Source organism: Limulus polyphemus, unplaced genomic scaffold, assembly GCF_000517525.1.
Source record: "Limulus polyphemus unplaced genomic scaffold, Limulus_polyphemus-2.1.2 Scaffold1186, whole genome shotgun sequence".
NCBI classification, from domain to species: domain Eukaryota; kingdom Metazoa; phylum Arthropoda; class Merostomata; order Xiphosura; family Limulidae; genus Limulus; species Limulus polyphemus.
Window position 1 is genome coordinate 155,486 of NW_013666796.1, and position 25,818 is coordinate 181,303.

General features: G+C 30.9%; 1 protein-coding gene across 1 annotated transcript in view; it reads right to left on the reverse strand.

Moving 5' to 3' along the window:
- The window catches only part of LOC106462506 (receptor-type tyrosine-protein phosphatase R-like), a 65,102-nt gene that overhangs the window by 27,994 nt on the left and 11,290 nt on the right, over positions 1-25,818 (reverse strand). Inside the window, exons 3-5 of the mRNA XM_022389791.1 lie at positions 11,962-12,122; positions 6,883-6,996; positions 5,027-5,284 (exon numbers count right to left, since the gene is read on the reverse strand). Of these exons, the coding sequence (XP_022245499.1) occupies positions 5,027-5,284; positions 6,883-6,996; positions 11,962-12,122 (533 nt within the window). The remainder of the gene's footprint in view (positions 1-5,026; positions 5,285-6,882; positions 6,997-11,961; positions 12,123-25,818) is intronic.

Here is a 25,818-nt window from a genome sequence, read left to right on the forward strand (position 1 = left end):
TGCCTTAAGTTAATTCCTAAAAACTAAATGCACATTTTAATAGTTCACTGAATAGGTGTAGGCTGGGTATACTTATGTCTACACTTTTTCCAAAATAGGATCAATCTTATTTTTCATTCTTCTAACACATCTATTTTTTCAATTGTATAGCTTAAGTTTTGGCACAGTTCAATTTTAAAGTTTGAAAGATAGGTAATAGTTACAGTATCTTCCACAACAAACCCAGCTACAGTTAACATTATGTTTATAATTGTTTCATTATGAGGTACTCTTCCTTTCCAAAACTGGCTGCAGAACATGAATGGTAGTTTTATAAGTGGAACACAGTGGGATACAGCATTCATATCTTAATGTTTGGTGTTTTTTTTTCTTCTCCACATGCGTGAAAAAGAGGTTAAACCTGATACAAATTGTATCTCTACCATTATTTGATTTCTATTTTACTTCTAGATGATGCTTTTACTTTTACATTTCCCGCAGTTTAGTCTGCATTCTAGTTTTACCTGTCTTTTAAACGCAATTCCTTTTGTCTTTGGCCTTGTTTGAAGTTTGAAAATATCATTCAAAGTTAAGAGATGGTCTTTAATTGCTATTTTAATTTCAGCTTCTGAAGGAAATAAGATAGCTGTTGTGAAATCTTTATAAATACAAAAATGTAAAAATATGCAGTAAGTTTTACTTTCTTTAGAAACCTTTCCACATGTAGGATCTTACAAAATACTCAGCTACATGTAGGTGCAATAGCCAAAGATTTACTTAAACTGTAGTAAGTTGTAACTTAAGGCTCATATAACTTTCCTGCATAAAATTCTCATTTTCTTTTTCTCAATTATAGAATTCAACAATTTATGTATACCGATGATTATTAGTGTAAAATAAACAGTAATTAATATACAAATCTAGCAATAATTTGTATAAACACATACTAAATCTGCAACTAGGAAAGTCAACGGACAATACGTTTCAAACGTAATTATGAAAAAATAAGACTTAAACTAGATCCAAATATACCACCAAGAATTAGCATGTTTTAGTATTTTAACGCTAGCAGTGTAGAAATTGGAAGAAATTTTATGTTAAATAACAATCTTCTTTGAACATTGAAAATAATTAATAACCTAATAACCTTGATATCTGTCATTAACTCGTGTCTAGACACACACATGGTTCTTTCCCACAGAAGCATTCATTTCCTTAAAGAAGAAAACTGCTGGTACTATATGTACAGCTGTGCTCATGAGGATATAGAAATGGATGCACAACTTCTATTATCAATCATTCAGGAAACATTGGTATTTCTACTCTTTTTCTCTTGTTTTTACCAAAAATCAACACCTCATGACAAACAGAAAATGTTTAACTATTTAAAAACTTTTGTAAGGAATATATTACTGTGTCTCAAATGAATAGTTTTTTTCTAAAGTGTTTTATGTCATACTGTAAAACGAGAGTCTGTGTGTTACCTTATAGGAACATGCACATGTAGCTTTAATGTTTTATAATTTTTATATTACATATATCACTGATACAACATGGACAAATCATGCTTTTAGTTATTATTTTGCCCCCCAGTGGCACAGCGGTATGTCTGCAGACTTACAATGCTATAAACCGGGTTTCAATACCCATGTTGGGCAGATACAATATGGACAATTATGCTTTTAGTTATTATTTTTATACTTTCCAAGTGCAAACTATAATTGTATGCTCACAGATACTGTAATTTTTTTATCAAATAGTTTTAGTTCGGGGTTTAATTTTTCAAGTATATAAATAGATATTTATTATAATTATTTTAGATCAACAAGAGTATTGCTTTTCTGTAAAAAAAAAGGGATATTTTAATCTCAATTTTAGTGCTTTTTAAAATCAGCTTATGAACTATAGTGTTGGGTGTTTAATAAGCAACAAAGTTATATTAATTTTGCTATATGGCAAATTTTGTGTTAATCTGCTATATCTTATTGTTGAGTTATCAAAAACCAACTGAACTTAGGAAAATCTACTTGTAATGGTATAAATGTTCATTATACGTTAAAGGAAAAATAAAACTCCCTAGAAATTTTGTAGAAAATAATCATGTCATACAAGTATAACAACTGATTATCTTGTCCAAATACAAAATACACAACCTAACAAAATTTGGACAAAATTATTACATATCTGCTATGATTTCTAATTTACCTTAACACTGAAAATTGAGATTAAAATATACATTTTTTTAGAGAAAAGCAATACTCTGATGTCATACAAGTATAACAACTGATTATCTTGTCCAAATACAAAATACACAACCTAACAAAATTTGGACAAAATTATTACATATCTGCTATGATTTCTAATCTAACTTAACATGAAAATTGAGATTAAAATATACCTTTTTTTACAGAAAAGCAATACTCTTGATGTCATACAAGTATAACAACTGATTATCTTATCCAAATACAAAATAACCTAACAAAATTTGGACAAAACTATTACATATCTCCTATGATTTCTAATTTAACTTCTATATTAGAAGAGTATAATAACACATCTTAAAGATATGAACTCTATGAAAAGTATACAGTAATATTTTTGTATATACTGAGTTTTGTACTTAAAAACAATTTTAGGTAACTAACAGTTTAGTTTATCTAAAGAACATGTATACATGTTTACAACTGTTAAGAAAACAGAATTTATACTTGTGCTTATTTATTAAAATTTCCTTGATGCTATTTCTTTAAAAACTATTTTTTACAGATTACAATACTTCATCTACATTTGATTAATCATCACGCACAAGATGCTAAGTTGTGTACCATTAATATACGTACTGATTCTGTAAATTTTACAACATCTGAGATGTAAGAAAAAACATTTAGACTTTACTATGGAAAAAAAAACGTTATGCACTGTTTTATAAACATAGCTATCTTACAAGTTTAAAAATACGTGAGCAAATGTTATAAAAAAATAAAGAAACTTTCTACTGTTACCAAGACTACATTCTTTAAACATATACAGATTGAAGAAAAAAAAAAAGATGAACTACCAAAGTTGATTTTAGTTTCAGAAATAAAAACATTGATAGATATACAGTAAACCCTTACCTTTGTATTTCACTGAAACAAAATTTACTTTGAGTGGGAAACACACACTGATATACATGTATCTACATATCAGGAAATAAATTTCATGTAGGTTCCTTGTTTTTATATATGACAGAGCTGTAACATTTAGCTTTGTGAATATTCTACATGAATTGAGTAACATGATAAGACTAAAACGTAAACAAGCCACTCATGCTGTACAATACTACATTACTTTTATTACTTAAAAGAATTGTACATAAATTTGTTGTAAAATGACAGGTTATTTGGTAAAATCCTAAACACTCATATTACGAAGATGACTGACGTTACATACAGTATGTTAGATTGTATTCAACCAGCAAAACATGAGAACTGACTATTAAAGTACACAACATGAACACTGTCTTCTAGAAAAATGAGCTATTTAACATGTATAAACTGACATTACATATATATGGATACTTCTACACCTTTGCATAAGATATAATTAGAAAATAAATTTACCTTAATAAATACTGTACATTTTAAGCATACTTTGAGCTTTTAATAACAAGTATTGCAAGTTACGAACACAGCAGAGACGGTTTCTTAGTGCAAATAAAGTTTAGTTACACACTTCAAGTAACCTTATCAAGAACATAAAATGCAGAACCCACTCTATGAAGCTAGTTAGCATTAGTCACAGCATCATTAGATTTAAGTTGTAGTTATCCAGTTTGTATTTTGCTAACTATTAGACAAGTTAATATTTGCCAATTTTTATGATGGAACTAAAAATTACTCAAGCTTAGTTACATTTGTTACTACTGTAATGTGTCACAAGCTTAGCTACATTTGTTAATACTGTAATGTGTCACAAGCTTAGCTACATTTGTTAATACTGTAATGTGTCACAAGCTTAGCTACATTTGTTAATACTGTAATGTCTCAAGCTTAACTACATTTGTTACTACTGTAATGTGTCACAAGCTTAGCTACATTTGTTAATACTGTAATATGTCAAGCTTAGCTACATTTGTTAATACTGTAATGTGTCACAAGCTTAGCTACATTTGTTAATACTGTAATGTGTCACAAGCTTAGCTACATTTGTTAATACTGTAATGTGTCACAAGCTCAGCTACATTTGTTAATACTGTAATGTGTCACAAGCTCAGCTACATTTGTTAATACTGTAATGTCTCAAGCTTAGCTACATTTCTTACTATTGCAATGTGTCACAAGCTTAGCTACATTTGTTAATACTATAACTTGTCAACTTTAGCTAATTAATATTGCAATGTGTCACAAGCTTAGCTATATTTGTTAATACTATAACTTGTCAACTTTAGCTAATTAATATTGCAATGTGTCACAAGCTTAACTAAATTTAATATTTAAATGTGTCACAAACTCAGGTAAGTTTGTTCATACTGTAATAAGTCACTTGCTTAGCTATAGTATCATAATTTAATGATACAGAAAAAATTAAAAATAAACCCTAATGGCTTTTCCTAAACTATATTTCTGGCAGACAGAGACAATTCACAATATTAGTTGGTTTATTTTGTTGAATTTTTTGGATTAAGCTACTAGAGAACTATCTGTGTTAGATCTCTCTGATTTTGAAGTGACAGTTTATAGGGAAGGCAGCTAGACAATATCATCCAACATCAACTCTTTACAAATGAACAGTAGGATTGAGTTTTTCATTAATCGATTTTGGAAGAATTAACAACAGGATTAACCAGAACAACCAATTTTCTTGACTATCAATTTAATCTTAATTTCTGTTAGTTGACTGTTGGAATAATCAAAATGGTAATAACTGGTAACACTAATTGCAATTAGTTGATAATTTTCATGACATTAATCAATTAATCATAAACTAATTAATATAATCATTGGTCATACGTAATTGATTTAATAGTTCAAGTCTAGTCATTATATGAAACTCTTCGAACACCCACCTTTTGAGGTTCTTTAGCTTTCAATCCCATTACTTTCACAGGGGCCATATCTGCCTGGAGTTGCTCTAAGGACACTGTCTGTAATATCAGTGTTGCAGGAAGAAGAACAAATGCATTGTTACGTACTACCTGGTTAAAAATGATCGTGTCTACTACGGAAAATAATACATAGGCTTCTACTCGTCCTTCCTGTGGATAAAAATTCATGTTCTTTCCATGTAATCCAATAGTTTTATATACGGCATAGCTTTCATAAGCCTAAATAAATTTATGCAACTTATAATTAATCTAGCAGTTTATCAAATACTTATTAACTTTAAGCAATTACTAGTACATTTTTACATCATAGGTTTAAAGAATTCAATTTGTCTAAAAATCCCCATTACAAAAAAAAAAGGCATGTAGCCAGTATCTTGACACTATCAATGTAATTCTCATCAAAACAACATTCTCCATACAGTGCATAATCCTATACACAAAAACAATGCTGTCTGTCTCCAAAAAAGGCTTTATAGAAGAGAAAGATTTATGAATCTTATCAACACTATACAACCAGTTATTGCCTAACATACATATATATCAGTTTCAAACACTGAATTTAAATCACTATCTTCTCTGAACTTTAATAAGTCTTTAATAACTTGTATTTGTTGCCAATTTACTTTTTAAAACAATACGTTGGAGAAAACCAATCACTTGACAGTACAAGTAAGTCAGTATTCAGAATTATACCAGCTGTTCGACAAATGTGAGCTCTCACGTACAAGTTTATCAATCAGTACTTGTAATTCCTGCAGTTTTCATCAAGTCTTTCTCCCACATTCACACAAGCATGTTCTACAAACTGACAAATCAGTTAAAAAAGTTTGAATAGGTGTATACATTAAACAACAAATCAAGCATTATTAGTTTAAAAAATAAAGCAATCAACTACAGTAATATGTGGTATGTTTATCCAAAACACCTCAAATACATTTCATCCAAAATCGACAAAACAAATTTCATGCACTTACCAAATTTCTGCCACAAATAAATTTGTATCTACATGCTTGTTGATGCCACAAGCAAACTAACTAAAAACTGATATTATTCACAAAAAATTCCGAGAAAAACTTACATAAAGACGAACTAATTACTACTGACTATCAAAGTAAGCAGGCTCAGACAACCGTTCAGTGAGCACAATGGTAAAGCCAGTATCATTTTACCATATGAAATGTCAACCATCATTAAATCTCATTACTACACGCCTTGTCAACTCTTGTATTTCACAAGTAATATAACTAATATAGAAATCTGACATTCTCTCATGCCCAAAGGTCGACTGTGAGAAAATATATATATATCTTCTACACTCAAACTATTACACCTGACAACTTGATGAATATAAACACAAATTAACACAATAATGTAATGTTTAATTATACATATTCCACACCAATTATATACAGTACGTTTTCTATGAGATATCAAATCTTAATCTTCCGAAAAATAAAACTCACTTGCACAAATATAGATACAGAAAAGACAAATGTTTCCACAAAGACAATTAACAATTATGATATCTTACTGTATGAAGGTTCTATATTTCAGCTCCACAGGTTTTAGTTAATTCTACCGTGTTATTTGCTGACACGAAACAAAATATTACAATAAATGCAATTGTTATTACTTTGTTAAATTAATAATGCCGTAAGGACAAGAAAGAATAACATAACTTACTTTATATAGCTTAACATAATAAAAAAAATTAAGGAAGTCTGAAAAACTTTCACTTCACAATGATCTTAATACTTATCTTCAAAGTACATTTTAGTGTTTACTCATCAATTATCATTTCAAAAATTCAAATTTACCTGGACTTCACTAATACCAATGCTGTCACTGGCTAAGCCAAGCTGTTTTGCAAGAGAGTTTTTTAACTTCTGAATAATTCTGTGTGTGAGGTGATTTTGTTGACCATCAAGAACCTATAAACATGAAAATCAACATCATACAATGGTAAAAAAAGAGAAAAAAAATGATAGAATAACCATAAAGAAAAAAACTTACAATGAATAAGTACAATTATGATTATAACTGATAGTCTATAAATGAAGCTTTAAACTTAAAAACAGGAGTGGCCTCGTAAGCTAAATATGAACCAGCCATACATGTAATTTCCAAGTAAAAATATCAATGATAACTGCTTTAACAATCTCCATATTATAAATAACAGCACAAAAAACAAACTACATACTTTAAAAAACATATAAACAAGTCCCTGTTTGTTCTTTATCTTTAGTTGGGTCAACAGTACATGTAGCATGAGTAGGTTTAAAAATAAAAGTTTGGAAAAAATCTAATTAAAACTAGAAAAATCCAAGAGCCACACTGAGAACCTATAACTAATGAACAGTGTCAACCACAAATTAACACCACTCCTCAAAACTTGGCAATATAATGTTTCTCTTACCATAATATTTAAAATATAAAATTTCTAACTCAGATTTCAGAATGTTCGAAGAACAATCTTAATAATAAGCACTGCAAGTACATCTAAGTCGTAGATCAACTTGTGTTACACACACAAAATATGTACTTCATACAAAATCTTGCATGAAAATACAGATTAAATTTCTTTGTATGTTAATGACTCATAATCTTGTGACAACAGTTTACTGCAGCACATACAAATCAACAGTATACATTAATGTTACTTACAGTAGATGGATGATTAATACACACTGTTACTAATACTACTATAAACCTTGAAGAAACAAGTCTTAATATGTATTACATATACTGTATTTTTACAGAGGTACTAGCATGTCTGTTTTACTCACATTAATACAAAACATTAAATGTACCTAAAATATTACATGTATGTAATAGTAATTTTTTTTTCTGTGTGTAACAGCAGGTTAAATATTGTACACACTAAAATGTTGAAGTTAAATATTTCAAATAAAATGTGCACCATCGACAAAAAATTTAATCTTCTGTACATATATATATATATATATATATATATTTATTGCATTTCGTGGACCCCAACTATCGCGTTATAACGGGATTCCAACTGTATATATACATCATTTTATATTTTTGTTAAAATTCTTTTATTCTCAGTGGTAAAATTATTCTACACTTCAACACTTAGCCTCAAGCATGAAATTACACTTTTCACAATCAATACACATGTAATTATAACATATTATAAACCATAATGATATTATTCCTAAATACGATACGCCACCAATTATGCATTAAAACAGACTTTTTTTTAAATCTTAAACGAACACATTAAACACTTTATCAACAAAAAACTTTCCATGACCAGATAATTAATATCCAGCATTCGAGCACCTATGAATTTGATCCTTGTCACTAGTACAGATAATTTGAAATATACTTATACAATACAGCATTTTAAATACGAATATTTTGGACAGAAGAATTTTAATTATCATTTTTCCAAACACGTTTAAAAATATATTTTCTTTATCTGTACAACCGAATCTACATACCATTCATGAGAAGCTAGAATTTTACAAGTAGCTGAATAAATCTAGTATTACAGAAATACTTTCACTTCTCAATGAAATATTTTAGAAAATCTGGAGAATGAGTTAAAACTGTTAACTACACAAATTTGTATAAACTGAATATCTTCAATTGCTAAACAATTATTAACACTTATTTTGTGATAGAAACATTATTTTAAACAGGTTATTATGATAGCTAATGTATATTCAATGTAATTTAAACTAACAACTGATTAGCATCTAAAATAATAAACATTCATAAAAACTACAGGGAAAATTTTCATAATATGTCAAATATTACGTGCACGGGAACACTGTAATCTGCCAAAAACGTAGCATTAAGATTATGGCACAGTATATATATATATATATATATATATATATATATTTTCTAGTTAAAGTACAAATTCTCTAAAACATTCAAACACCAAACAATTATTTTGACAAAGCATAATTTTTATATTTGTGTTAAGTAAGGTTTGTTTTGTTTTTGAATAAATAAAAATTAATTATTTTCTTAAACTAGAAGTGAAATTATTACAAAGTAATATTTTTAACAACTGCTGCACAAACTTTGTGTCAAGCATTCCCAGCTGTAAATATAGGGTTCATAACAATTTTCTATCAATATCCCAGCTGTAAATATAGGGTTCATAACAATTTTCTATCAATATTCAAGCACCTATACGTATTAATATTTATGAATACAATGTTACTTTAGGAGAGGAATTGACACTCCATAATTCAACAGTAGCGTAGACTGCACTCTAAACTGAAACAGGTGTACACTTTGCTTTGCAGTTTGGAGATTGAAAATCAATAACACTGTAATGCATATTTGATGTACAATACATGTATTTCTGCACGACCAGAAATTGTCAGTCATCAAAACAGTGTGATAACTCCTCTCTACCTGGTGTTTTTCAGCAATGGGAGTATAAATAAATTTATTCTGTTCCGTAAACAACACAGAGAAAATTAACTTAGATAATTTGCTTTATTGACAAGTTTTTACTCTTGACTAAAGAATGAATTAACTATCATTAAAAAATATAGCTATGATGTTTTGAGTGAAATTTTGCTCTCATATTTGTATTAATTAAAAATCAAACACTTAATGTTATCAAAATAAATTAGATGCTCAATTTTTTTATGAAATCTACCAGATAATGAAGAAATGACATTCTTAATTTATTTATTATTTTAAAAAATGTAACAAAAGCATTCTCAAACATTATTGTGTATATAGCATATTTACAAGCTCTGTAGAAATATATTAAAAACCAACCATACACTAAATAGTGCTTTAGCCAAGCCATGTTGTAAAAGGTTTTAAGTCTTAAAAAAATATTCAAAGCGATAAACATACTGACATCTACAGTATACCAGTTATCACATCTTTAATTTACCTTAATCTTTTCTACTTTTCAAAATCAGACTGATTATCTTTTACATACATACACATTTGGATTCAATGAATTCCTTACCTAGTTTGAATGAAATTAACGAATGTGCATGTTGTCAGCCAATGGGAGAAGTAATGTTAACTATAATTCTGAATTTGTGTGTATCTACACAACATGGTAAGCTTTTAGTAAAATGTACAAGTCTATTGTACACAAAAATTCAAATTTGTACTCAAGATATGTCTTTGAATTGACAATATTGAACTGATTCAGACTCTTGATAAGTTGGAACGCAAGGTGATGTCCATGTGAAGAATAAAAATTCTTTTCTTCATTGTAGAGATTGAATATTGTCTAACCTCTTGAACCTCTGAAATACATACCTACAATTTTTTTCAGCATCTCTGTATATTGCATCAGGTATTCATTCTCCTCTATAACACTGTCAGTAAATCGGTAATGTACAGTAAAGTGAATAGCTGGTAACACTGGCATCAAATACACAATATCATGTTGGATGGCTCTTTGTAAAAGTTCATGGCATGCACACTTTGACCCCCACTTATGCATATAAGATTAATCTGGAGAGTATTTTCCAAATTTTAAAGGTTAAGCAAAGATTCTTGCAAACTTCAACATATTTAAAATGTACAGAATCTGAATCAGATGTGAGCACAGAAAAGTTGTCATAAAATATAATTACAAAGTTTACATCAAAGATAAAAATCTGAAATAAAAGATTAAATTAAGCATACTTGCTAAACAACTATTAATTTTCCTTTCAAAAAATATGATAAATAAGGAAGTACAAAAAACGTTTTGTATCCAATGTATTAAATGTCACAAGATGAAATTACCTATCTTCAAAAGAACTGCTTTTACAGAGGGTTTTTAATTTTCTGTGACTGCACTGTTTTGTCATTATCTTACATTTGTTTCAAATTTCAAGCTGAAGCCACCTCTGTTGAAAAACCTTATAAATACTTGGATTATTTTAACTTACTTTAATTCCAAAGAAATAGAAGTCAGAATATCATATCTCATGAAATAGTCAAATGATCTTAAACTTTGTACATTTGGTTTTACGTTTTTAACAATCACATATAATATTAGCATAACTACCTGAAATGTTTTATACTGCAGTCATTTCCTCAAATTGAGGTATCACTTACAGATAAATGAGCTGCAGCTTTCCGAAAGCACAAAATCACAGATAATAACATACACGTACCTGTAAACCATATTTATGTATACGTCTTTTTTTTTAAAACACACATCTGTAAGTGCACATTTGGTAGATACAACATTGGAAGAAATTACTTTGAACACGCCCATCAAAAATTACATGGCATACCCTAATATTATGTATGTTTATTGATCACTTTTAAGTAATAATTAATGGCCTGCTCTGTATTCTCCTTCAATCTATTGCTCAATAAACTTTCCTTTATAAGCAGTGAAAGTCAATAAATCAATAGACTTAAACCTGAATTGAATGAACAGAATGGTGCACTGTGTTTATTAGTAAATCTGAGTGTTAGCAATGCCGTAACTATGTACATTTTAATGTAAATAATGCAATAACTAAGCACATAAAAATAACCGTGTTCTAATTCACTACCTGCCAAACCAATACTGACATTTCCAGATTGTCAGAATAAACAGAAAAGCTTTTCATACTTATGACTCTAAAAGTTCTTTATCATTACAAACAGTATAAATCCATAATATTTAATAAATGTAGTTTAATGACAAATTACCTTACAAATTTGTGCAGAATGTAACCAAACAACATACAAGGTTTCAAAAGTTACCTTAAAAAAAGATTAGTTCAGTCAGCTTAAAAATAAATATAAAAATAAACAGTAAAATAGCAATAGCATTCGACAGAGGTTAACCACAAAGATTTTAGATTACAACAAGAACAGATGCATATATATTGTGTATGTACACATACTTAATGCTTACAATAAACATTTATAACTAAGTAATTCAGACCTACCACCTCAATCTTGTAATAACTGGGGATTTGCTGTGATGTCGAAGAAGACTGATCGTGAACTGCGGTTGCCCAGTTAGATAAATAGGCAGAATCATAAGTGTGTGGCACTACCTGATCTTTCACTGCTATTAAATGTTGAGATGATCTGATGTTTTCACATTCTGAAAGTGTTTAATTCAACTAGTTTAAAAACAAGAGAACTTCATACACTAGTACATGTGAAGACTAGTTTAAAAACAAGAGAACTTCATACACTAGTACATGTGAAGACTAGTTTAAAAACAAGAGAACTTCATACACTAGTACATGTGAAGACTAGTTTAAAAACAAGAGAACTTTATACACAAGTACATGTGAAGACTAGTTTAAAAATTAGTTTTTCTTCATGTGACTTAATGCCTAGTTTGTTTTGTTAATTAAAAGTTCTTAATTAGTACATGTTCATAACAACAGGAAAGCATCTGACATGGACCCATATTAGTTTACCTACGACCGGGAAATTATCAAACTGTGAACTCGCCTGTGGATGCTGAATGTTTGTCTGCTTTTGTGCATAAAAAACTAACTCTAGTATGAATTAAGTACAACTCTATGTAGTAATGCTGGTCGGGCATAGCTCAAATTTTGTAGTAGTCAATGTGTTATCTTCTCACAGATGATTAAGCAACTTGGTTGGCTCTAAACAGTCTTGGACAACACCAATTGTTATAAATAATAATCTATTATTGGACTTAAAAAGAAAATGGTGCAGCCAAAGCTCCTCCAGTTGAATAAAACACCTTCTACATATTGAACACAAGGAAAACGTGAATATGTTACTGAAGATTTGTTTTCACTAAAGTATGTGTGTTATTTTATAGCAAAGCCACGTCGAGCTATCTGCTGCATGCACTGATGGGAATCTAACTGCCAATTTTAGGGTTGTAAATACATAGACTTATCGCTGTCCCACTGGGGGACGTGTGGATTAAAGAAAAGATGAATCCATGGACTGAAACAAACAATACATATACTTGAAGATAGCTTTTATATACAGAAACATCTGTGTATAAAAGTTATTTTTTGTACAACAAAAAACCTTTTTCAAATTCATATACTAAAAAGTGTGCACCAGATATATGAGCTTTTTATACCTGTAATGTATGAATGTTTGAATTTCTGATATCAACCAAAAATATGTTTACAAACTAATGGGAATAACTTACTTTAAAAGATTTAGAAATTATCCTATGTTCTATAGAATTCTATATGCAAATAAAGTACATACTTGTACTATTCAATAAGAAACAGTAACATATCTATTATATAGTGAACAATTAAAATTTTTAAACCAGCTGTTTCCCAGAGAACATAGAACATGACAGAGAACATCTCAATTGTCGTGTCCAAAAATGGCACTAATTAAAAACACTTCACGTAATATATCCACCAAAAATAATTTTAAAATGTTAACTAGTTAATAAACAAGCACTTGTACTGTTTATCCCAAGACAAACTATAGTATATAGAAAAAAAAAAGGCTTGAATTACACACACATGTAAGATCATTCCAGTACTAAAGTAGTACTTAAAAGATATGTTGATGTCTTCTATTAGTAGAACTTACAATAATGTAAATACTACCACACAGATGGTATTTTTATGAAGGAAGAAGTAACCAGAATGCTGTTTTAAGGGTCACCGGACACCTTTAAAAACAATCATGTACTTGAATATTTTACTCAAGTTGACTGAAGAACTTCTTGCATGCATGGAAGTAATACATTATGTAAGTTCTGACAGCTGGATGAGAGAGACATGTCAACAATTCAATTACATGCATGTCCAAAACTATACAACCTATACATGTACATAGACCTACATGAATTGTCCATTTGGCAATGCAAGACAGTTGTTTGTTGTTGTTTTTTATCATTCAAAAAATCCCCTTCAAAGTTTTGGAGTTGTTTGATAAATAATTCATAGAATACCCAAGTATGTCCAATCAATACATTTCATATCTAATTTTCCAACAGCGACGAGGCGGTTATAGTGAATGTGTAGTATGTGATACATACACGCATATAATGTGTGCACATTTTTATGCAGATGTGCACCATATTGGTTAAAACATGCATGTGTATAATCAAACAAACCAACTTTATCTATCAATTTTCAAAACCTATTTACTACAGAAGCTTACAAGCTTTTTTTCAGAGAAGATTTACTCTAACCAAATTCTAAATACATAGGGATCAGAGTCATAAAAATCATGTTCAAATATCTTGATCACATTAATCAACATGTTTACAAAAATCTTAAGTTTGTTTGCTATAAAGGATGTAAGATACATGCGGACAGTAACTGTACAACAGACACTTATCCTAAGAAATTAAGTAATGTTACATTACACAATCCATAATTATAAAGAGAAAGAAAAAATAAGTAAATGAAAGTTTGAGTTATTTAAAGCGGTTGAATTTTGTCTTTTATCGGTAGTTTTGGTTACATTCAGCTACATTGCACACATAATACCTATGAGGGAATATTTACATGCCAAGGTCAAACCTCTCCTTCAACTATAAAGGTCAAAATAAATCAGAAGTGTAGTTACATGTCAGATTATTATCATCATAACCACAGCAAGTCCATATTGTGATTGAACTTCTCACTATGTTGTTAATATTCATACCCAGGTGAAACCACATGTATGTCTAATTTATTAACTCTTTTAAACTCATAATATTTTGTGTGTTCTGCCAGGATTATTTCCATGATGTCCTAATAATTATCATACCTAATCAAATTTCCAGTCTATTTATAAAATGTGGATAATAACATGATTTAGATTAGTTTTCAGCCAAAGAAATATAAATGTTATCAGATGCCGATGGGTAAATTGGGATTTTCGGCCAGATGCCTGTAGCGTCTGCTCAGGTTTAACCCGATGACCGCCAGCTAATAACTTTCCGAGTAGCCAGTGCAAGTGTTGCTATATTTCTTTCCAACAATAAAACAAGTGAATGAATATGTTTGAAACTTCATAAAAACTTTCATAAGGATTTTCGGCCAGATGCCTGTAGCGTCTGCTCAGGTTTAACTCAATGACCGCCAGCTAATAACTTTCCGAGTAGCCAGTGCAAGTCTTGCTATATTTCTTTCCAAGAATAAAATAAGTGGATGAATATGATTGAAACTTCATAAAAACTTTCATAAATGCACGTAGTTTAAGAAACATAAAGCCTGTTACTTTTGATTAATTTAGTTATTTTCCATTATGATCTTTAATATCTTGGAAAATTACATTAGGAAATAGTATTGATAAGAAATAATTACAATATTTATATTTGTTCCAGATTTGAACTTATTACTTTTTATGTTTTAGTACATTATTTTGAAATCCCCAAAAATTTGTATTGTCCATAAAATTTACATTTTATGTATTTTTAATTACCACATACTCTCCTTATGGTTTCAAGTAATATACAAGACACAAAAATAATATTTGTAAATAAACCTAAACAATAAATGAGTTTTTATTTTTAACTAGGATTTCATGTACATAAAAAACATTTTAATTTTATTTCATAAATGTATTTGTTATTTCAAGTTTATGTTTCATTGCAGCCATACTTTTGTTTATTGTGCCAAATAAATCGTGAGGTTAGCAGCGTGAACTTCGTACATTTGCCGTGAACTATCATGCCTGTTAGTGGTCACTCTCGTTCAGTCCAGCACAGGCGCCTTTCAACATTACTGTAGATATGATATTAAGAAAGCTTTTCAGTCAACATATGTCCGTGTATGTTGTTTCACTATACAGACAAAACTAATTGCCACTACTAGTGAATATATGTAATAGTTTACAGTACAGGTGGTATCAATAACACCGCCTGACCCTAGTTACTTGATACATCCTGTTAGAAGAGATTACCAAACAATGCAGACACTATAAATTATAAAGAAAATTACTTTACAGCACTTAAAAGATTAGTCCTGGTCACATTCCTCTCATTATAGGCAAGATTTATGTTGGAATTCAAATCTTAAGCTCTTCAGTGTATAAAGAATCCATTTTTCATCACCAGTGACAATTCCGTCAAAAATTGTTCACGCACATTACGTACCAGAAGAGACAAGACAACGTTCAGATGTTGGAAACAATGATCATTGGAGAGTTTGTGAGGCACCTAAACACCTTTATGGAGTTTTCCCATATTCCGTAGATGTTTACGTATTTTTTCATGAGAGACATGCAATTTCAGGGCCATTTCACAAGTGTTTTGCCTTAGGTTAGACTCAACAAGTGTCTTCAGAGCATCAATTCTAACATGTCACCTCTGCCATCACAGTTTGTAAGGCTAAAGTCACCTGAATGAAATTTGCTGAACCATCGTTGACACTTATGAACGTTCAAAACATTTCCATAAACTTCTTTGTTCTTTGTGGCTACAGAAGTGTTCTTGTGTCCAAATGGCATTACATGCAGAATGCGTGTCTCATCGTGTGTATTTTACTATAAGGGATTAGAGTATACTAAACTTTACACATTATATAGGCTACTCTAGCGTGACGTTTAGGTGGTTCATGTAACTATTACATGTGATGCATGTTTTTTTTGGGGGGGGGTAATGAAAAGGTTCCAAAATGCAATGTTAATTTCTTGACGAGCTAATACATGCTAAAGATGGGCTCCAATTAGGCAGGCTAGATAGTAGGATGTTTGGAGATTCTTTAAAGATACTAGTTAATGAAGTAACAATTGTTAGATTTTGTTCCTTTTCCTTCTTTCTTTTGTTATCAAATCCCCAATGACCTAATTGGATACTAATTGCTTAACCTGCTTTTAGGAAGGTAATAATTAGCTCATTTAACTTATTAAGTATTTATCTCTTTAAATTCAAAGCCAAAAGTCTATAAAAAAAAAAACATTGCATCTTACTCTGAGGTATTTTAATCCCTCCCCTCTCAGGCACAAAAATCCTAAAAACAAAATAGTCTGCATACAACATTGGACAGTTTCCAGTTACCGTACAAAAAATAACGATGATTGAGAGCACACACGCTGGATCATCTTTATAGTAAGATTCATTGAAGATGGTTTAAATTAAGCTTGAATATTGATGAGGGGGAGATTGGAGATAAACAGTTGACAAATATTACTTGCTTCTCCACATAAGATTACCATTACTTTGTGCCACTGCTGAAAAAATTGTTGCACACATGCCAAGCCTCGAACGAAACTCTCACTTCTTCATGTATCAATGTGTACAACACAAGCCTGTAATGTCAACATTATTAGACTGCAACTCTCCATCAATAGGAGAGCAACACATCCTCTATGCACATGTTGGGTTATTGATTGATTATTTTTACTGTTCATTTCATGACGATGTTCTCCAAATTACTCACTGACCATGTGTCCAGTCTCATCAATGTACGATATTCGACACCAATTACAGATTACAAATAACCAACTAGCATATAAATGAAAGATTACTTGATTGAAAATTTATTTTTAGGCCCAACTATAAGAGAGTGTTCATGAATGTGATCACAAGCTACACAACAGGGGTGGCTACAGGATTAGTGAGATTAATTTGATAACAGATTGAAGTGCACAAAGATATCATGGAGGTATAAGTTATGGGTATAAGTAAGAACTGACTGATTAATGAGATTGTCTTTTGTTATTGGATTGTTTTGTAAAATGTGAAAATTATCCATTTATCAATCATTGCTTAGATCATCGAATGATAAGGTATTACATTTGGAATGTTGTCTGTTTGTTGTATTGATAGAAAGTTTCGATTCATGCAATGGATGCATCCTTGTTCATCAAATTACCAATTATATAAGTAAGATAACATCCAGAGAAATAAATCATTTATTCATTAGTCTTCTTAAAGAAATCATTGTTATCGCTGCAAAAATGATTGAGACAAAGTAAATGTAAATAGGGGATTGAACACAGGGAAACAGTCATTGTAGAGTATGTATGTATGAATATGAATCAGTAGGGTTGTAGTGAATGGATATTCTGTAGTTAAGTGCTAATTTGAAGTACTGATATAAATACAGAGGAAATCTATTGAGAAGTATGCGAGTGAAGTTCGATTGTGTGAAAGTTGAAAAAAGTCATTTGTGATCTTATGCAGTGGATGTTTGTGTGAGGTAGCTTCCACAATGTTGTCATTATATCTACAATAGAGTTAAAACTGGGAGAATACATAGTTTCAACATAATTAACAAAAAGATAACATTTTTATTCTCATTGTAACTCCTCGGGTTTGTATTTTGTTTTGTTATTGAAAATAAAGTAATTTATGCTCAGGACTAATACTGTTAGACTACATGTTATCTAATGTTTAATATTCTACATGCATGATATGTAAACACACTAAAAAGTTTGGATTTGATAAACAAAAAAATTCTTAATGCATGTAAAATATTCCTTGCTTTCTTTAAATAGTTTTTGAAATTAATTTTCGAATCAGTGATTGACACTAGTTTGATATGGACAAGTGAAACAATATTATTTTGTACACTAATTAATTATACATACAACTAATACTTGGCAAGCAGTAATAACTTTAAAATAAAAGTCTTTGAAAAAAAGTTAAGCAAAAAATAATTAAGTTAATAAAATTACACTATTTGCTTCCTTGCACATTTGTGTATATTCTAGAATCTGTGAAATGCAGGTGAACAGGCAGTTGAAACAGCATTGAATTAATGATGACAGTAGTTGTGTGTGCTACTTAATACAGATTATATGAAAATGTACATGCTTATGAATCAATACTGTATTTTATTCTACACGGTGCCAAAGAGAAGTTCATTGTGAATGCTAAATTAATTTGTATCCCAGATTTATTAACGTGCTTCGTTCTCATGTAAATTTTGTTTGATTTTTCTGATTATATCCAGCCTCTGGTGGTACTAAAAGAACATAAAAGGCAAACAACTAAGAAGCAATGAGTACAATTCTGGTGTTGTTGTTTTTATTACTTGAATTATTATTTAAATGTATTATTATTATTACTACAAAACATACCACATCAATTTCTTCTTGTATTTTTTTCCCCGTCTTGATCTGCATTGCTTGCAAGCGTATTCACATTCTGTTTTGAAGCCAAAAGCAGATTTTTTGTTCTCTGAAGTTGTTAGGTTGAATTTTGTCAAATAGTTTTAGGCTGACTTTTTTTTTGTGGTGATATTAATAATTATGTTTACATGTATAAAGTTTCTACTATCAACTAATGAAAGTTACTGTTGCAATTCAAAAGTTAAAGTATATGTGTGTATGTGTTGTTTATTTTGCTTAATATTTCTAGAAGCATTAATGCAAAGTATTTTATAAACTTTGTGAATTTTATTTTTGATATGTATTTCCTGATCTAAATGCACAAAGTAAATATTTGTGAATTTTTGTTATAAATGCAACCAGCAAAGAATCACCATTTTGTTAAATTTTGTTTCACTAGTTAAAAGTACCTTACCTGCACTAACACAAAATATTGGTCTCGGTCAATATGGTTGGGTAATCATCTAACGGCATCAGCCAAAAAAACTTTAACTAGCACCACTACATAACTCAGAAATAATAAGGTATAGGTGTAACGAGAGCTTTACATGGACGTAGAGGGACACGTGTTCATGGCTTGAAACCCTGTTAGCTCAGTAAATGGAACGTTTATCTCAAGACATTATTATGAGCTGGGAGTTTAAATTCTAGTTCCAATCAAGTTAAATACATTTTTTATCTAGTTTGGCCTGTTAATTTTTCTCATCTTTTAACTCTTACAATTAACACTTAGTCCAACAGCATCATTGCTGAGCATTTGGCTTTACAATGTTTAACAATTTACCATATAATTAAGTATTACAACCTTTCTTAGATTTTCAATAAACTCCCTAAAAGGATAAATTAGCATCATATAATTTACATATATGCTTGAAAAATATTTAACACATTACACTAGTAATGTGACAAATATCTTCTTCAAAAGCCTATATGCCTTAGGCATTACTTGCAAACAAGAAACAAATAATCAAAAATTTTATTAATACTACTACTAATTAGGTAATGTGATCGTAACCATCTGTGTAAATGAATTTTAAGGCTGACAATTAACACGATGAGGAAGGATAGCACAAGAAATAATATGGAACACTTTTTGTTTCTATAAGTTAATCATTAGTTCTGACAGTACATTCAATCAGAATTTACCTACTAATAATTAGAAGTAATATTATATTTCTCTTACTGTTTAATAAACTGAAATTCAAATATATAACTACATGTGCCTGTGCATTACCTTTAAATGAATAACTTTAACAATACTAAATGAACAATGGACCATTTGGTTCTTCTTCAATATGAAGTTCAACTTCAAGGCTGCCTTTGCATATCCATCTCTCGCAAAAAAAAGGGGGGGGGGAGGTAAAAATTAAAACCCAACCTTTAGCTTTCAAATTTTAGAAAATCATCAATATCACTCTTAATCTTATCTTAAAAATTAAACTCCAATACAGCAAAGTGTAACTAATATAAACTTTAATTAGTTTAACATGAAACTAAAGACAAATGTAAACTTTAAAATACTGGCCTCTACCACATGCTGATGCCAACTCATTCCATAACTTCATAAAAAAATAAAATTAAAAAGTCAATTACCCTATTAGTATTACATTTACAGTGTCAGGAAAATAAAGTACTTCAACTGGCGAGTTTACTCTAAGTAAAATCTTTAACAAGACTTAACTGTGAAACTACGTGTGTTCTTGGTGCACAATGTTAACTTATTAGTTATATACTATAGTAAGGCCAAATGCATACCCGGGTCGACCAGATGAGGTCTCTAAACTTATGGATATAGTTACCGGTTAAGCCTAAGGCTATTCAACAGTTATAACTTATACGACATGTCAAATTCGAGTAAGTAAAATCTGGAACTAGTACTACACTAGCAGAAAAAGTAAATCAAAATGCAACAGTTTTATCTTTAAAGTTTAACAGTAGCACGTACCTGAGTTTAAAAAAGTCAAAACTCCAATCATGCAAATTAAAAGAGATACACTTGAACTTGTGTTTCGCATTGTAAAAATTACACCCTTCACACACACGACACTCCTCGATTCTGCTCTTCTCTCTTTTGCTCCTGTTGTTCTAAAAATAAGTCAACTCTCGATTACTGTCAAATCTTACCGCTTGAAAAATAATGTGTCGTTACAATCTGAGAATAAGAAATACAACCGATTCTAATGTATAATTTATTAAATAATGATTAATATTTTTTTACAAAATATCATGTCTAACATAAGTTTAAAAATATCATTTACATAATAACAATGTTTCTGTTTTTTTATGTGACTTTAATATCCACATTAAAATCAAAAAGTCAAAGCGATTACCATCTAACTCTCAGATTCATATATTAATGGACGTAAGCCTACTGAAAGTGATTGCACAATTAATAAATTTTTCTCCGTTGCCGCACATGAAGCTTACTTTTGTAACGATTACCTAACATCTAAAAGACGCATAATTACATAAGCCTTGAATGAAGAATGATTTGCTGTCCCTTGCGCCCACCCCATTTAATAGGACGTTCGTGTATTCCATCCTGCATGCATACTTCTTATTGATGTGAGGCTTTATGTGGAGTTTCCTGATTCATTCATACCACACACACACAAAGCAATCAGGAGAGAAAATGAAATCTTCTGAAGGTATTTTACTGTGTTTTAAAAGTTCAAGAAGCTATTAATACACAAAATATCTGCCTGACAAAACGATTTGGATAGATGATCTGGACAAGAACCAAACAGTTTTACGGCTGCGGACACGTTAGTGAAGAGAGATGCCTTTGAAGAAAATGTAGCTCTGCACAAACTTAGCAAGTATTGTATGGAGGAATGGAGCTTCTATAGAAAAAAAAAGGAAAAAAACACAACAAACTGGCAGAAGTCTTGATACTGGAGAAATTTGTTTCGACGCATTCGTGTGTCCTCTTCAGTCTCATGTTGTTTTAGCTTCCTGACTTCCTCCGTACTAAAGGAATTCAAAATTCCTGGCTCACTTGGGCGTTTATTACCAGTTTTTATGCCAGAAAACAACGTGAAACTGAAGATAACACACGTACCAATGTGTCGAAACTAGCTTTTCCAATACCAAGACTTCTGACAATTTGTTCCGATTATTGTGTTGTTGTTTTTTCTCTCTCTCTAACTGTTACACAAGATATTGTGTTATTTTATGATGAAGGGAGCTTCCATCATACCTACAAAAAAATTTTTAAGTGAAAGGACGATTCAAGTTGTCAATTGGTTTGCGAAAACAGGAGCATGAGTATGATTAGCTAGAATATTGTAACGACACATGGTGGATTGTCCAAGAATCAGCACCATAGCTTCTTTAAGAAGAGGAGTCACAAATACCAGCCTTATACAAGGCGATGTTTAACTCACGTATTCCCAAACGGATGTAACTAACATCTAGCTTAATGTATGGAAGAAGAAAATATTTCTTAGTTCGAGATGGCACAACATCAAAACTCAATCTTACAGTCCAAGAAAAGGTTTATCACTGTATTCAAGCATTAGTAACGTTAGTGAGCTGTCTGTGGCGAGTAATAATTGATCAGTGACAGAGAAACATTTATGACCTGCATCTGTGGAACGTCTTTAGCAAAGAAATCAACACATTTGTTCCTTAAAAGTGTGGTATCTCTCAACACTCGATTAAATCCAACATTGCAGGCAAATAGGTTAATTTTTGAAATAAAAAATGCCACTTTCAGACCACAAGTGATTGAGAGCATAAATAGGTATGAAGATAAATATTAGAGGCGACTTAGAGGATCAGAGAATATGTTTGTTTGTTTGTTTGTTTTTGAACTTCACCCAAAGCTCATCGAGGGCTATCTGCAGTAGTCATCCCTAATTTTGAATTGATATATTAGAGGGAAGGCAGCTAGTCTACAATACCCAATGCCAACTCTTGAGATATTCCTTTACTAAAGAAAAGTGGGATTGACCGTAATTGTATAACACCCCTATAGCTGAAAGGACGAATATGTTCAGTGACTGGATTTGAACTCGAGACCTAGAGATTGCGAGTCGAGCACCCTAACCACCAGACTAGGGAATATGTCAGTAAAGAATTAAAACGCATTAAGAAACGTCCAAATTCAAGCCAAAATTATCGTAAGTAGCTCCATACAAAAAATTCTCAAATGGTAAGATAAATAAATAATTTGAGTGAAATCTGATGAGTGAACCATGGAAGTGTAGGAGGTGTGGCCAGTCACAGAATCAAATGATTCATCAGATAAATATGCAGCGAACCAGAGTAAGCTCAGAGGTATTCAAAGAACACGAATGAAAAAATTATCTCGAAACAGTGTGGTCAGCACATGGTCAGCTTTGGTATTACCTAGCAGCCAAGGTGAGCGAATTTGATAAAAGGTTTGGGTTCTACATCCAAGCCTCAGTCAAGGAAAAAAAAATGGTGATAAAAATATAATGTAATGTAACAGAAACTGACATGGATGCTCTACTTCAATGATAAAATTAAGGTATAAACACCTTGATTTTAACAACCACAATATTAGGCTTTATATGGAAGAGCTTTACTGTTACTCATATCACAGTTGAAAAGTTTATGAATGCTGCTACTCAAAAACCATTCTAAACAGTCACCTCATGGATAATTGATTCAAATGTCCTAACTCTTATGTGCAGTCTCTGAATCATCTTATGAAGTTGATCTTTTATTCATTCAGAGATAGAATATGAATGCAACCTCTGCTATACAACACCCATCACCCTATTACAAACTTACTATGAAGTCATAAAATGTAACAATTTATGTTCTTCAAATTATGGCTGGTAAATATCCTCTAGATTTTTGCCGTGACTACCTACTGGGTATTTTTATTTTCATCAAAACAAAGAACCTCAATTTCTGTCTTTAAAGAAGACAAACTTACCTTAATTTTATCATTGAAGTAGAGTACTATTGTCTTAGCAATGGGAACAATACTAGCATGTTCCCAGATCCGCAGGCAACTTAATAATCCAGCTGTCGTTGTGTATGTTAGGTACAAATACGAGTGTGAATCTTTCAAGTAAGCCATCATGGTATAGGTAACTAAAACACTTCCAGGGGGTAGTATCACAGTAAAGAAGATATTTTTACAATTACTAGATGGTAAGAAAAAACATTTATCCAGTTAGAGGTATTTCCAGCATGTTTTCTCAGGGTAGGATGAACAGAATTATGTCTCAATGGGAGAGAGGGGGGAGGGACTATTCACTCTTTGGAAATAACCTTTACAATGATTTTGCATTTTTAAAGGAAGTACCACAGAGGTAGCTTAAATACTCCAAGGCTGCACTACTGGAAGAATGTCTACCATACTTGAATTTGTGAAATTTTCTATACTTTGGTAATAATAAATGAAATATTTGTTTAACGTAAAGTTGTCTTTTGTTTCCCTCAATTCTGAATTATGAAGTTTCATCAAGTACCGACGGTTTCAAGTATTAATTGTTCTACCAAAGAGTGAATACGAACAATTCAAATATGACTACAACTAAGATACCTAGAGACAATTATCAGGTTAAGAGCAGAAAGTTTGTCCTTCATTAAAAAGAACCAATTTTTTCAAGAACTGGTCATGATTAAGAGCAGACAGTTTGTTGCTTCATTAAAAATAACTAATTTCCTCAAAAATTGGTTAAGAATCGAATCATTATCAAAATGAGATGACCCTGACCTTCAACTGAGGATTATATGCATTAAACCTCACCTAAAAGATAGCATAAGAATTAATAAGTAGTTGTTTAATGATTTTATCATTAAAATTAGAGCAATAGTTATAATAGTTTTGAATTCTACATAATTGATCTACCAAACGTAAAATTTCTTTAATCTACAGCTGGTAGAAGATACATTACCTTTTTAATTAATACAAACCAACATGAGGCCATTAGATTTTGACAAACAGCACATCCAGGAGAAAATATAAAATACATCTTTGAAGCCACGATTATTCATACGTAGTTTCTGACAGTAAAAAGTCGTAGTCTTTATAATGAGCTTAAAGACTCTTTGTATAAAACTTTAGTGGGCAAGAGGTGGAATAATTCCAGAACTCAAGAAAGATTTTAACACCCTAAGGGGACAAGTCAAAGTAATGAAGGTGTTTAAATGATGTATGGATAACGATGTATTCTGAACGTTAGATTATATTTAAATGTTATTTTGATCCATAACAGACTAACAGAGTATATCCAGAGGTGGGTTCGTTGACTGACCCTCCTCCCCATTACCACCTTTTTTATTTTTGTATTTAATTATAATATACAGTATATCCTCATACAATGCTCCTAGTTTTAACGTTTCATTATCAAAACTATGTTCAATACAAATACACTGGTCAAGTTAACCATTTTTGAAAAACAGGAGATGGTGAATTATTTTCCATAAATAAAATACAACACAAAGTTTTTACTTGGTCACGCACAATTAATGCTTCCATGCTTGGAGGGCCCGGCATGGCCAGGTGGTTAGGGCGCTCGACTCGTAATCTGTGGGTCGCGGGTTCGAATCCCCGTCACACCAAACATGCTCGCCCTTTTAGCCGTAGGGGCGTTATAATGTGACGGTCAATCCCTCTATTCGTTGGTAAAAGAGTAGCCCAAGAGTTGTCGGTAGGTGGTGATGACTAGCTGCCTTCCCTCTAGTCTTACACAGCTAAATTAGGGACGGCTAGCACAGATTCTAAATTCTACAAGTCCTTCCTTAAATAAAACTAGTTTATTCCTTCTCAATTACAACTTTGCAATACACTTAATTCTCACAGTCAG